The sequence below is a fragment of the Pocillopora verrucosa genome, chromosome 3 (genome assembly GCF_036669915.1).
Source record: "Pocillopora verrucosa isolate sample1 chromosome 3, ASM3666991v2, whole genome shotgun sequence".
Classification (NCBI taxonomy): Eukaryota; Metazoa; Cnidaria; class Anthozoa; order Scleractinia; family Pocilloporidae; genus Pocillopora; species Pocillopora verrucosa.
In genome coordinates this window covers 9,577,833-9,589,902 of record NC_089314.1, presented here as the reverse complement: position 1 = coordinate 9,589,902, position 12,070 = coordinate 9,577,833, and the positions used below count along the sequence as shown (strand labels likewise).

At 37.6% G+C, this 12,070-nt stretch overlaps 2 protein-coding genes across 2 annotated transcripts; one reads left to right on the top strand and one right to left on the bottom strand.

Moving 5' to 3' along the window:
* Positions 1–145: 145 nt before the first annotated feature.
* Positions 146–3,002, bottom strand: LOC131780281 (ubiquitin-conjugating enzyme E2 T-like). The gene is made up of 6 exons (XM_059096902.2): positions 2,821–3,002; positions 2,622–2,691; positions 2,017–2,122; positions 1,537–1,635; positions 1,339–1,440; positions 146–562 (listed from the first exon to the last, which is right to left on the bottom strand). Exons 1-6 carry the CDS (start codon positions 2,927–2,929, stop codon positions 380–382), a joined length of 669 nt encoding a protein of 222 aa, XP_058952885.1. The 5' UTR covers positions 2,930–3,002; the 3' UTR covers positions 146–379.
* A 120-nt stretch (positions 3,003–3,122) lies between these two features.
* On the top strand, positions 3,123–10,453 carry LOC131780276 (uncharacterized). The gene is made up of 10 exons (XM_059096895.2): positions 3,123–3,627; positions 4,530–4,638; positions 5,101–5,250; positions 5,841–5,946; positions 6,737–6,792; positions 6,886–6,971; positions 7,755–7,875; positions 8,105–8,166; positions 9,370–9,457; positions 9,889–10,453. Exons 1-10 carry the CDS (start codon positions 3,209–3,211, stop codon positions 10,003–10,005), a joined length of 1,314 nt encoding a protein of 437 aa, XP_058952878.2. The 5' UTR covers positions 3,123–3,208; the 3' UTR covers positions 10,006–10,453.
* Positions 10,454–12,070: the final 1,617 nt, after the last annotated feature.

The following is a 12,070-nucleotide window of genomic DNA, read 5'->3' as shown; positions in this document are numbered from 1 at the left end:
CCCCTATGGTTTAAACTTAAGATAGCCTTTGGGAAAAAAGGCCACCACTTTCAACAGTACCTTAAGTCTTTAGGCTGCTTCTGCCTTAAAAATTGCTGATGGGATTTAGCTGGCAAAGACTGATGTAAGTCAAGTGTACTTCCATCTAAAACACCTTTAATAGCTAATTACTGTACATTCTCACTACTTCAGCAACACTATCAATGTTATTTTCATCTTATTCAAAAGATTATAAATATATTGTATAGCATTCTGCAACATTCTTTATTTATAAACTAATCATGCATTATATAGGGCTTACAAAACAAAGGCATACAACCCCTTGCATTGATAATTTTGCAAAGCATTAATTTCAATTCCAGTTCCTTTCCAAGCCTGTCTAATAATTACTTGGTCTGAGTGTTTTGGTTTTTCCAGGGAGTTGGGCAGGTGCTGCTCTCTTGACACCCTGGGTGGGGTGGGTAGGAGGTTTGTTTTCATTTTCATTTTCATCCTCATCACTGGTGTCACTCTCTGAGTCACTGTTGTCCTCAGCTTCTTTGTTTGCCCCAGTCAGTGAATCCTGTTAATAAAACAGCGTTTTCAGGGAAATTTTGATTGAGTTAGATACAATAAAGATTCTTTAAGGTAGGTGGTTGTTTAGGATCTTGCTCACTAAAAGAAGCAGATAGATCCAAAAAATAACCAAAAATGTGAATTACACAAATATAACCTGAAGAGACTCTCACAAAGCTTTTCTACAATAATTATTATGTCATGCTGAGTGTTCCATCTGAGGAGTGACTTGTTACGTTAAAAACTAGCTGCCGAATCATCAATAATCATATTCCTTTCACCTCCAGGATCTCAGCATCAATTCACCTCACTGTGACTCTGCCAGACATTGTAAACTTTTCTCTCTACCGTCACTATCTGTCTGATCAGCAAAGTACTGATATAACACTCTGACAGAAATCACTCATCGGTTGCTTCTGTGAGTGGACAGGATAATATTATTGAAGGAAAGGTGCAATTCATTTCCCTTTCTTCTTTGGATTCTGCTTTTGTCAAAGAGTGTAATGATGAAGTGACAAAAGATTGGAATTACAAGCCCTTCTGTTCATAAAAAAATATATATAAGTATATATTTTTTTTCAGAAATTGTAAGTGTTATAATTAATAGCTTGCACAACCTGAAGACCTATTCAGTCAATAGCCAAATACCCATGATTATCATTATATAAGACTTAAGCTTTGCAATCATCCAATTTTGTTGATCACTTGTGTGACTGAAAACCAAGTGGGATCCTACTTGGTCCTATTGGCATTGTGAACATGTTGCTGAAAGTTAATAAGCACCTTAACTGATGCAGCTGATACTTTCTGACCGGCTGCAAATTTCTGAGTCCATTCCTCTGCTTTTTTAATAAACTGTGGTCTGTTGTATTTATACTCATCAGACTGAAAAAGTGAGCAAAAACAGCCATTGTAAATTATGTGTACAATTATGTAATTAGAATATTGATTAAATGTTGTGTATTTGGCAATATTCATTACAATTTCTGAAACAAGAGGATCATCAGTGTTTGGTTCTGCCATAAGAAGCTGGATTGATGTCAACACAGTGGAAATGTTCCATGCTGGTTTCCAAGCTCCCTGAAAAACATGAAAAAAGGAAAATAATGAAAATGCAAGCTCTGTAAAACACTCATATGTTGAAAGCTCTACATAACAGTGGATCTCAAAATTTAATTAGATTTCTCATAATTTAGTGGTATAGCTCAACAAATGGAAAAGAGGGGAATGAAATGATATTACCTCACAGGTAAGTAGTCATTGTAAGGTAATTTTGGAAGGGCTATGTAAGTTTCCGGGGTTTAAAAATGCAGTCAGTGTCAATGACTTCCTTGTTATGGGGAAAATGAAAACTATATGGTTTCAGATTTACAATCTGCACATTCTGAATGGAAGCTTCAGTGGTACAGTTAAACTGATATTATCATGGTTAAAATAAATCTGTCATTATTATGCAATCACCTTCGGAGGCATCTGAAGTGTATCAAGACAGATCCGACCACTTCCATCAATATTGGGATGATAGATCTTTGTGACAAAGCGAACTTTAGGAGGATGAAATGGATACCTATAGGTAATGAACTTCAATTAGTTATCATCATAAAATTTAATCCTTTACATTGGGGTATAATTAGCCACAAAGTGCATAGTCTTGACTTGCCTGATGAAATAACTTTGAATATAGAAAAATCAGGAAAAGTTATGTTTCACAAGAAGGTTTTGTTATATTTCTAACTGCTAGGGCATCCTTAACATAGTAGCCAGGCAAACAGTTAATTCCCTTTAACCCCTTTAAGTGATTGGTGTATAATTTCTCCAGACAGTATCACCCTTGAATTAATGTAAAGGGCACGAGTATAAAGGAAATGATCACCAGTGTAAAGAAAGCAGTGTGATGGATATTAATACCAATCCTAACGTGAAAAGGGTCAAAACTGATAGAGAATCCATTACTTCCCACCTATTTGAAGATAGGTGGGTACTGAAAGTTGTGTACAGTGGTGCTTGGACCCCCTTCTGATTAGGACCCTATTTGAACTACGGAAATACTGCCATTTCAAACAAACCTCTCGGGAATTTGTATTTCCAGCCTAAAACAGCCTCCATTATAAGGGGTGTCTTTTGAACCTAAAATTTCTGAAAAATAAGACATATGGCAACTTTTTCGAACGAAATTTACATTTGCGTCAAGTTTTCAGGATTGTATACACTTTGATGGCGTGGGAGATTATTGTGCATTAGTGAGAAGGACTTAAACTCAAAAACCTGCTTGAAGTTTGTCAATTTGACCATCAATCGCCCAGCAAGAGATTCCAGGCGGTGGCTCTTTTGTTAGAATGCTCAGTTCACGTTGCATACGAGAAGATCTTTGCATGTCGTCGAGGAGAATTTATCCACAAACTATCCCCTTATGTCAATGTGGCGAATCTCTCTCTGCTTCTTCAAGCTGCCATGTTTGAAAATAAGCGCGAAAAAATAGATTTATTATGGAAAAGAATTTAGCCAATCACAAATGTTTGTTGTAGTCACATGACTAGGTTCCAGTGTTGATAGGTTTTGAATCAATATGCTGTAGAAAGAACGAGAATTCATCGCTTCAATGTCTCAAGAAAATATTGATTGAGATTTACTCTGGAGGGAAACGAACGGAAGAATGCAGTGGCTAGAGATTTTTTTGCTGTACATGATGGCTAAAAGTTCATCTACTCGACATCGGGAGAGAAAAAAGTCTTCCCCTTCGACCTATTTCAAAGAGTCTAAGTTTGACAATTCGTCTAAAACTTTGAATGCTGACTTATCGCCGACACTTGGGAAAACCAGCCAAAATCTTCGAAATCAGTGGCTTTGGAGATGTTTTATTTTTACTCTTCTGATGTTAACTGGAATCATCTCGCTGTATTTTGATAACAATAGTAAATTCTTTCCACGCACTTGGAGCTCCATCTTGACAGGCCTCTCTGGAACTCCAAAGCGAGATGCGGAAGTTCCGTGTTCAGTTATGGACAACTCCACAGTTGATCACCGTTCAAATCTAACTCTAGCGGAGTTTATTCGTTGTTATGACGCGAAAAGGTATTCCTCGTTTGACAAGTGCAAATTAGATGGAAAAAATTTGCGTCCAAAACTTGACTATTAGTAAGCAACTTTACTCTTGAACCTGACGTTCGCAATATTTTTCTATGACACGAAATCGAGGTGTAATGAACAGAATGGAGGGGCAACTCAGGTTGTATGGCATTGTGATTCTTTCCATCAGTTTTTTCTTTTTAAGGGGGGGGGGAGGAGGGCAGGGGGGAGGGCAGGGGGTAGGGCAGGGGGTAGGGGAGAGAAGTGGTGACCTAGTGTTAGGGATACTGAACTACTGAACTCAGGATCTAGCAGGCCAGGTCCAACCTGTAGCTGACCCATTGGGCTGTGTTCTTTGGCAAAATACAATGTCTCCTTCTACCAGTAGTGTAAATGGGTACCAGCAAGATGTCAGGGAAACTAACTCATGAATTCCAGGAGTGTGCATGTAGCTGTTATCAACTAATATCCTAACCAGGGTGGAGTAACAAGTCACATCTTGTAATCAGTGCCTGCTTTCCCTAGGCCAAGCAGCCCTTAACCCTTTTCACTCTAACAAAAGAATGCATATTCTCCATACTGCTCTCAAACATTTCCTAACATGCTGACAAGGAGAATTTTTTTCACAATCAAGAGCTCTTTTAGTTGGTGATCATTTGCTTTATTCTCATGACCTTAATATGTGATTCAGGGTGATATTTTTAAGAGAAGTTACATGCTAGTCACTCAGTGGGGTCAAAGGGTTAAGACTCAACAAAAGAGTGAGGTTTGGATCCCCTTTTCATCCGTACAATTTTCAGATTTAAAAGATCTTAGGAGCTACTCACCCCCCCCCCTTCCATGTCAATCACTATGATTCTTGTTGACTTGATGTAGTGTTATTCATCTATTTTTTGTTTCACTTTCAGACCAGTTGTGATTACTGATATCTTGAAAAATTGGAAAGCAATGAACTGGACAAAATCATTCCTTGTGAGAAACTATGGAGACAAGAGAGTATCAATGAAAGCCACTGAGGTTAGTAGACACATGCCAAAAATATTGTAACTCGTGCATATGTGCAAAATTAGACCCAATGAAGTTTAGGTCTTACAGCTTGGTTTCTATGCCACTCAGTAGTCACAAGATGTATGTGGACATCTCCTGGAAGGTATGCTACAACCCTTACCAGTTTGATGTTTCCCTCTAAGGTCCAATATGCAAACCACTTGGCTACCTCTGAATGGTGGTTAATGGTTTATTTTATAGCACAGCCACTCCTTTTAAATCTCCTCAATGTCTTCCACAGTAAATACATGTGTAATTTTAGCCATTTTGCTGGATTTTGGTCTTTTTTGGAAAAAACCTGTATACATGGTTGGGTGAGAAAAATTCAACCTGCTGCTGCACCAGGATTTAGTAAAATTAATTCCACCCACTTGCATACAATTATGAAAACAAAACTGATACTGAATTATTTACTCTGAATGTTCCTTCTAGGGTCCTCTGAACAAAGCCCAGGGATTTGCAGTACCCCTGAAGAATTTTGCTGAACATGTACATGAGGGCCAACCTGAGTTGTGGACTTACCTGGAAGATGAACTGTTTATTGAAATGAATCCAGAACTTAGAGAAGACTTGGGGCAGCCAGTGAGTAGTTTTAGTGTCTCAGAACAGGAAACATCCTCAGAGACCCAGGGGTTAAGAGTCGATTTCTCTCGCCCTGATTTTAAATTCATTTACAGCCCCTGGGTCCCCCTAGGATAAACAGGTACATTTAGTATACATGAGTTTGAACTTGCTTATTGATATATAGTTCTATGTAAATGTTAATTGACAGTGTGGGCTTAAATTGTTACAGCCATCTTTATATTAAATTTTATGTACCAGCCATAAGCCAAATATCTTAAATTTCATCTTTTATTTAGTGAATGTAAGGTGGTTGAATTATTATGCCATTGTACTGACATAAACATAATTTACTTCAGAATTGTTCAAATTGGTCGACTTCTTGGAAAACAATAAAACATTATGTAGACCTTTAAATTCAGGAAAACAGATTTGCAAAAGTTAAGAATTTTAAACTTTCCAAGAGATCATGCCCGCAGCCCCTTGCCTACTAGGCCTTTAAAAGAGCCATCTGCCTACTATTTTAGACTGAATAGTCATGAGTGCAGCAAGTAATTTGTGGGTGATGCCAAATTTTATAAGAATCTCTTATTTTCAAACACCTTTACTAGGTGTATTTGAGGGAAGACTTCTTCCAGTTGTTACCAAAAGAGATTCGACCATGGAATGCTATGCTCCTCTGGGGTACAGCCCACTCAAGGTCATCTCTTCACATAGGTACAAAGTTATTATAATACTGTTTTGTTATTTTTAATTTCATTTTTTTGTCATTGCTGTGAAGGGCAACAATAGTTATCAACATTTTTTCAAGCTTGGCAATTTGCTTAGGTTGACCAAGGTTACATTATATGATGATTTGGTTTAATCACCTGGGTGGACTGTATAAATTGGCCACCATGGAGAGTCTCTATAGCCGATGTTTGTCCAATATGTGTTGATGCAATCTGTGGTAGGGTTTTCACTTGGAGATGTAGGTTATAGATGTAGAATCTGAACAGAGTTGGTGGCTGAATTGAATTGTATTTGCTCAGCACACATGGCATGTTGCATTAGCAACAAGCCCAATTAAGGGGGTCTGGAGGCATACTCTATTAACCTTGTTTTCCAGCATTCTGGGACATGTTTGATTAACTTTTTTGCCAGATGTTGATGCTAGAATTGGTTCAAAATTACTTTCTTTCTGTCTTTAAAAGTAACCGGGGCAAATTGGTCTGATAGCTAGCAGGTTTCCATTACCTTCTGGCTCCAAATGACAACTCAGTAAGGCTTTTAAATTAAGATGACAGATGACCAAAGGTACTTTTGAGAGGTTCTAATTACCTTAGCAAACTCATATCACAAGATTTTGATGCCTCATGAATTTTTGCTTGATTACTTTAATTACTTTAATTTTGTCATTTGTAGCATGCCAATAGATCATGAATCAGTGACCTTGATTCATTGTTTTCACAGAATTCAACTTTCCCAACAGTAAAAACCTAAAAAAACATGTTTGGTTTTTATTTAGATCCTTACAACTGGACTGGTACAAATGCTGTTTTGAGAGGAAAGAAAATGTGGAAGGTACAAATGCTTTCTGTCTAATGATTGGCTATGAGTTTTTCTTAGACACTGTTGTGACTTTAACTTTCTTTCAATGTTTCATCTTCCTTGCAGCTTTTTCCTCCTGGCCAAGATCATTTATTATATGTCAGAAAAAATCAGAGATGTGGGTTTCCACTGGATTGTTTGAAATACAACAGGTAAAATCTACAAAAAAATGAAATAACATTACATTATTACATATGTAGTTACTAACATTTGATGTGCATGATGTTTAGTTTTCTTATTTGGTCTTAATGGTAATGGGAGCAAGTGGTTGTCAATTCATTCTATAGTCACTATCAGAATGAAAATCAGGCATCAGTGAAGCGGCCTTTTTTGGAAGTATGGCTCCAAACTGTCTTGAATGACACAAACAGGTAACTTATAGAACAACTCCTTGGAAAAACCTGTGGGCTGTCTGTTGGAGGACTGTTAGGCAACTGTTGGCCCACAGAGGACTGACTTTCAGCCAACAGTTTTAAGCTCATCTGTTGGCCATTACAGTCAGGCAACAGATGGACGACAGTCTCTAATCTTTTGGTAACAATATTATCATCAAGGAGCTGTTCTTCACAATTACCCCAACTCCTTTTAAAAAAATGATATTATTTTGACATATTTTTTGAAAACTTGTTTTGTATCTGATCAGATACACATAAAAAGTTTTTATGTATGATGTATGACATGTGAACTGTCCATCTATAAGAATGGTATGTTTTACTGTCTTGCTAATGCTTACGTTAGATTCCTATTATCCCATCACGTTTGAGATTTTTGTTTCTTTTGTAGTTGGATTATTAGTTTGTTACCAAATGATGGGTGACATGATGCAGTTAACAATTTGATTGACAAAAAACATATTGAGGCTTAATTAAACCATTTTCATATTTCAAACTCTGTATACTGAATATTTTACTTTATTTTATTAATTTTTTTTGTAGCCCAATAGATGCTTTTAACCCTGACTATAAACAGTATCCAAAGTTCCGCAGAGCACAAGCGATTTCTTTTACTCAACAGGCTGGAGATTTATTAATTATTCCAACTGGCTGGTTTCACCAGGTAAACAAAACAATAACACGTCATAATTCTTTTTACAGAATAAAACCAACAAATGAAACAAGGTAACAAAACCAAATCCCAAGACAATGAAAAAGAAAGAAAACAGGAGAAAACAAAACATACAGAGAAGAAAACTGTCCATTGCTGAAAAAAAATCTTGTGTGCTTTGAAGCATAACCATATGTATTTTTATCGTTGTTGCTGCAAATTCATTATTTTTGTTTTGCAGGCGTATAACCCTGTTGAAACAATGGCCATCAGCAGCCAGGTTATGAATTCACAAAATTACAAGTAAGCCATCAACATAAGATATTTGTGATACACTCAGTTAAAAGGTGAAGTCGTCATATGATCCAGATAACCGTTTATCAGAGCTTAGCTCAATTTTGGGAACATAAGCTGTTTGGGGGTATAATGCTTCAAACCTCCCCCCACCCCATCTAAACACGGGCTTCTTGTATCCGCAATTTATGTAGCATTTAGCCACAACGCCGACCTTCACATGTCCAGATAGTTGTCATCGGTGGCATTCGAAAACCTTGACCACCAGACATTCACTCCAATGTATTGAGCATTCGACTGTGCTGTCTCTCTAAACTGAAGGCACTGCTAAGTTATTCTTCGTTTGTAACTTTATCATTTGGTGTGGTGAAAACTTTTTCTATTGCTTCGAAGTAATCTCTATAAAAATATTCCGTTTTATATGATAAATTGAATTATACACGCAGTTTGAGTGGTTCTCACTGATGATCTATTGGGAGACAGACGCGTACATGACGTCACCGTTAACAATATTTTATTTTTTTAGCCTTTTAAAACTAACAGATCAAGTGTTTCCGAGGGTCTGTACAATAATAGATCACAGAAGACCCCAAAATGTGGTAAAAACATCAGTGACACACGCGGCTGTGCATCGTGTGCCTCTTTTTGTTCTTACCGCATTTTTTCATCATCTGTGATCTATTACTGAATTGAACAGACTCACGGCAGCATAGAATCTATTTGTTAGTCCTATCGCCTTTCCAACGAGCGATATCTGTGGCCACATTTGCGCTGTGTTCGTTCAAAGCGAAGTTTCTTTTTATTGGTTTAAAAATAAGAATGTTTTAGACGTTTTTTCTCTTACAGGTGTTTTCTTTTTTCCTCTTCGGAAACTTACCATCAATTTTTAGCTGTGCTCGTGTAAACAAACAAACCCGATCACAATAGAGTTAAGCAAATTAGACGCTTCCCTCCTTTTTAAATCCTAGGCTAGCTGAGCAAGCGATATTTCAAGTCTTCCGATGTAACACGCAAACTGATATGCAACTTTATTAAGACCACAGAGAATGGTTAGGAATTTGCACAAGAAGCCCCCCACCCGAACATTAAGTCGGACTTTAGACACTTAATGACAATTTTGCTTTCTCGTCTGGCAGGCCTTTGGACTCTGGACTTAAAACTTGGGCTTTAAATAAGTTTGTTTATTTATTTTTCGATTTTTTTAAAAATTAGATTAGTGCTTGAGGAGATTTACAAAGCTGGAGAAATAGATGCACGGAAATTACCGAGAAATTTCGAGAATTTATCTGCGCAAAAACAGGTAAAAGATATACAAATTATGGTGTTAATATAGCGCTATTTGGAAGACTAGACGTCGATGACGTAACTTTTATCCACAGGAAACTTCTGGTTACAGAAAGTAAATGTTAAGACTAGTGTGTTCTTCGATGTGATAATGATTGTTTAAAGCGTAAATATTGGACTTTGGTGTACACCAAGAGAGGGGAAATGGCCCATTAAAGGGGCTAATCTGTTGGTTTTCCTGAGCGGACAAGATAAGTCTCTTATGCCCACCCAGTTGGTCAATTTGAGTTGATCACAACACTCAAAGGATCCCTTTGTAAACCGCCCGGGACGTCAGCCGGATAATAAATATTATGATTGACATGACTACTCATGGAATCGTTGCCAGAGTGGTAATGCGGATGGGAATTGTCCGCTTAAACCTCGGTATACTTTTCCCTTTTCCAGGTTGAAGCCGTGGTGAAGATCATTCCTAAGGACGTAATCGAAAAGGGAAGGAGAGTGACAGAGGACATTCTGGATCAACTGAAATGGAAAGGGAAGACAAAACAACGCAATAAATGAACAATATTTTCAAAAGTTTTTTGGGGAAAGTGATTAGCCCTAAGAACATCGAAATAATTGCACGTAGTGCTCAACGTCATTGATGTGTCGCCAAGCGACGCAAAATCTTGTGATTGTGTCGACTGCGCGGCGGTCTCTCAGAGTTTCTAGATTTCTTTGATATTGGCCGGTGAAAATCGGAAAGTCAAATGAGGTCTTTTGTCAGAACTCTCTGAAAGCTTGAAAGATTGCTTTCTACGTTTGAATTTGGTTATATCTGCAAATTGTTAAAACAAGTTTGTAAATAGATAGGAAATGAATGAAGACTACACGTATGCGGTGATAGTCATAAGTTATAAGGAAGGTAACAAAGGGCTCAGAAAGATAATATTAAACTTAACGATGTAAATAATTGCTGAAACTTGTAAATTTTGAAGAAAAACCGATCTATAAAGGAGACCTGTTCCCCTTTCGACTGTTCTCGACGTTTGGTCCCCACGAAAAGTTTGGCCCGGGGAGGTTTGACAGACTTAGGGCACTCTAACGGTTCTAGTAACTCTTTCAGTTGAGTTTACGAGGGAGGGTGAAGGGGCACTTGTCTCTGCAGTATACAGAGCTAGTTGTCATAAAGTTTCATCCCTTTTGGTCGCAAACTCAGAACACATGTTTACAATTATTTTGCTCTTATTGTGGTCAAGATCTTCTCACTCTCTCTCTGTGTTTTTAATCGGGTCAAGAGTTTATAATTACCGACTTTATTATCTCTTGATCGTATATGTTTCTCAGTGAACGCGGTTTTCTATCGTCTTTTTTCGGTATTATTAAGGTGTGAGAGAGAAATTCAGTGGGAAAACACTTTCTTAGGTCATTGAAGGGCCTCGAGATACATCCCGCACATGCTCATCCCGAATTTTCCAGAAGCACCCCCAGGCAGTTTTTCAGCAGTTAATCTTGTTTGGCTAGAAGGTCTTTACCAGATCAAGAAACGTCTAATACACATCACGTCCAAACTTAAACAAAATTCATAAAAAAGTGGAAAGTGATTAGAACGAAAGATTGCCGCTGTACTTTCTTTGCAGCGCTTTTCGTAAGACTTTGCAAGACACTTTCTTAGTCTTTCGTGAAATTTATTGCTTTAAGTTTCATGGTTATTGCTCATTATATCCGTCTTTTTTTTCTTGGACAATTATTTTCATCATGTCACATCTGACATTTGTGCACCGAGGACTAGGGTCAGACGAATTATGCCTTTGAGCGTCACCCCAGAAAACATGGCATTATGCCCGAAAGTATTTCAAAATTTTACATTATGCACAATCAAAATGGTAACTTTTAAGAGCTACCTTCCGCTTCTATTCTTACAACGAACAGTTAAAACTTGCTGAGCATAAAAGGCTTACCGAAGTTCAGAACATAACTTTTAAAGGGATCAAATTCCTCAAGTGCGAGCAAGGAATTAAAAGCAGAGTCACTGTTGACAGTACTCAGACTACAGAATTTATCTTTTGTTGAACTGCAACGTCATGGGAGTTTTCACGAAGTGTTGTTTTTATGTCGACATCATGCTCGATGTTCTGACTATAGTAATATGCCCAAAATTGTGGCTGCCGGGCAATTCATCTCGCCCCTTCCGAGAATATAAATTAACGTTTGAGGACTGGAGGTATTTTGCATACGTCAAAAAACGAGAGTTTTCATTCCCTTTTAGACCCGAATACGTGATGTCAAGAGCTCTTGACAGCGATGATATTCAGCTTATAAATGACAATGTCTCTGAAAACCAATCTATTGGGGAATTATGAGAAAGTTGAGTAGGTTCTTGAAAAAGGCATAAAACGAAAAACGGATTTAATTTTAAGAGCGACAATCCGGTTGTAATATTGTAACATCCTTTCTGTTGCACGCAACAAACAATTTTTGGAATAAGACCACGACTCATGTGGGACAATGAAGGAAATGGAAAACTGAATCTTGCTGATTTTGAATTGCCAATTTCAGCGTTTGAGGCAGACTGGATAAGAGAGGCATGCTTGCTTTGTCTACAGTAGATAGCCATCAAATCAGTTTTAATCACCAATATAACTAA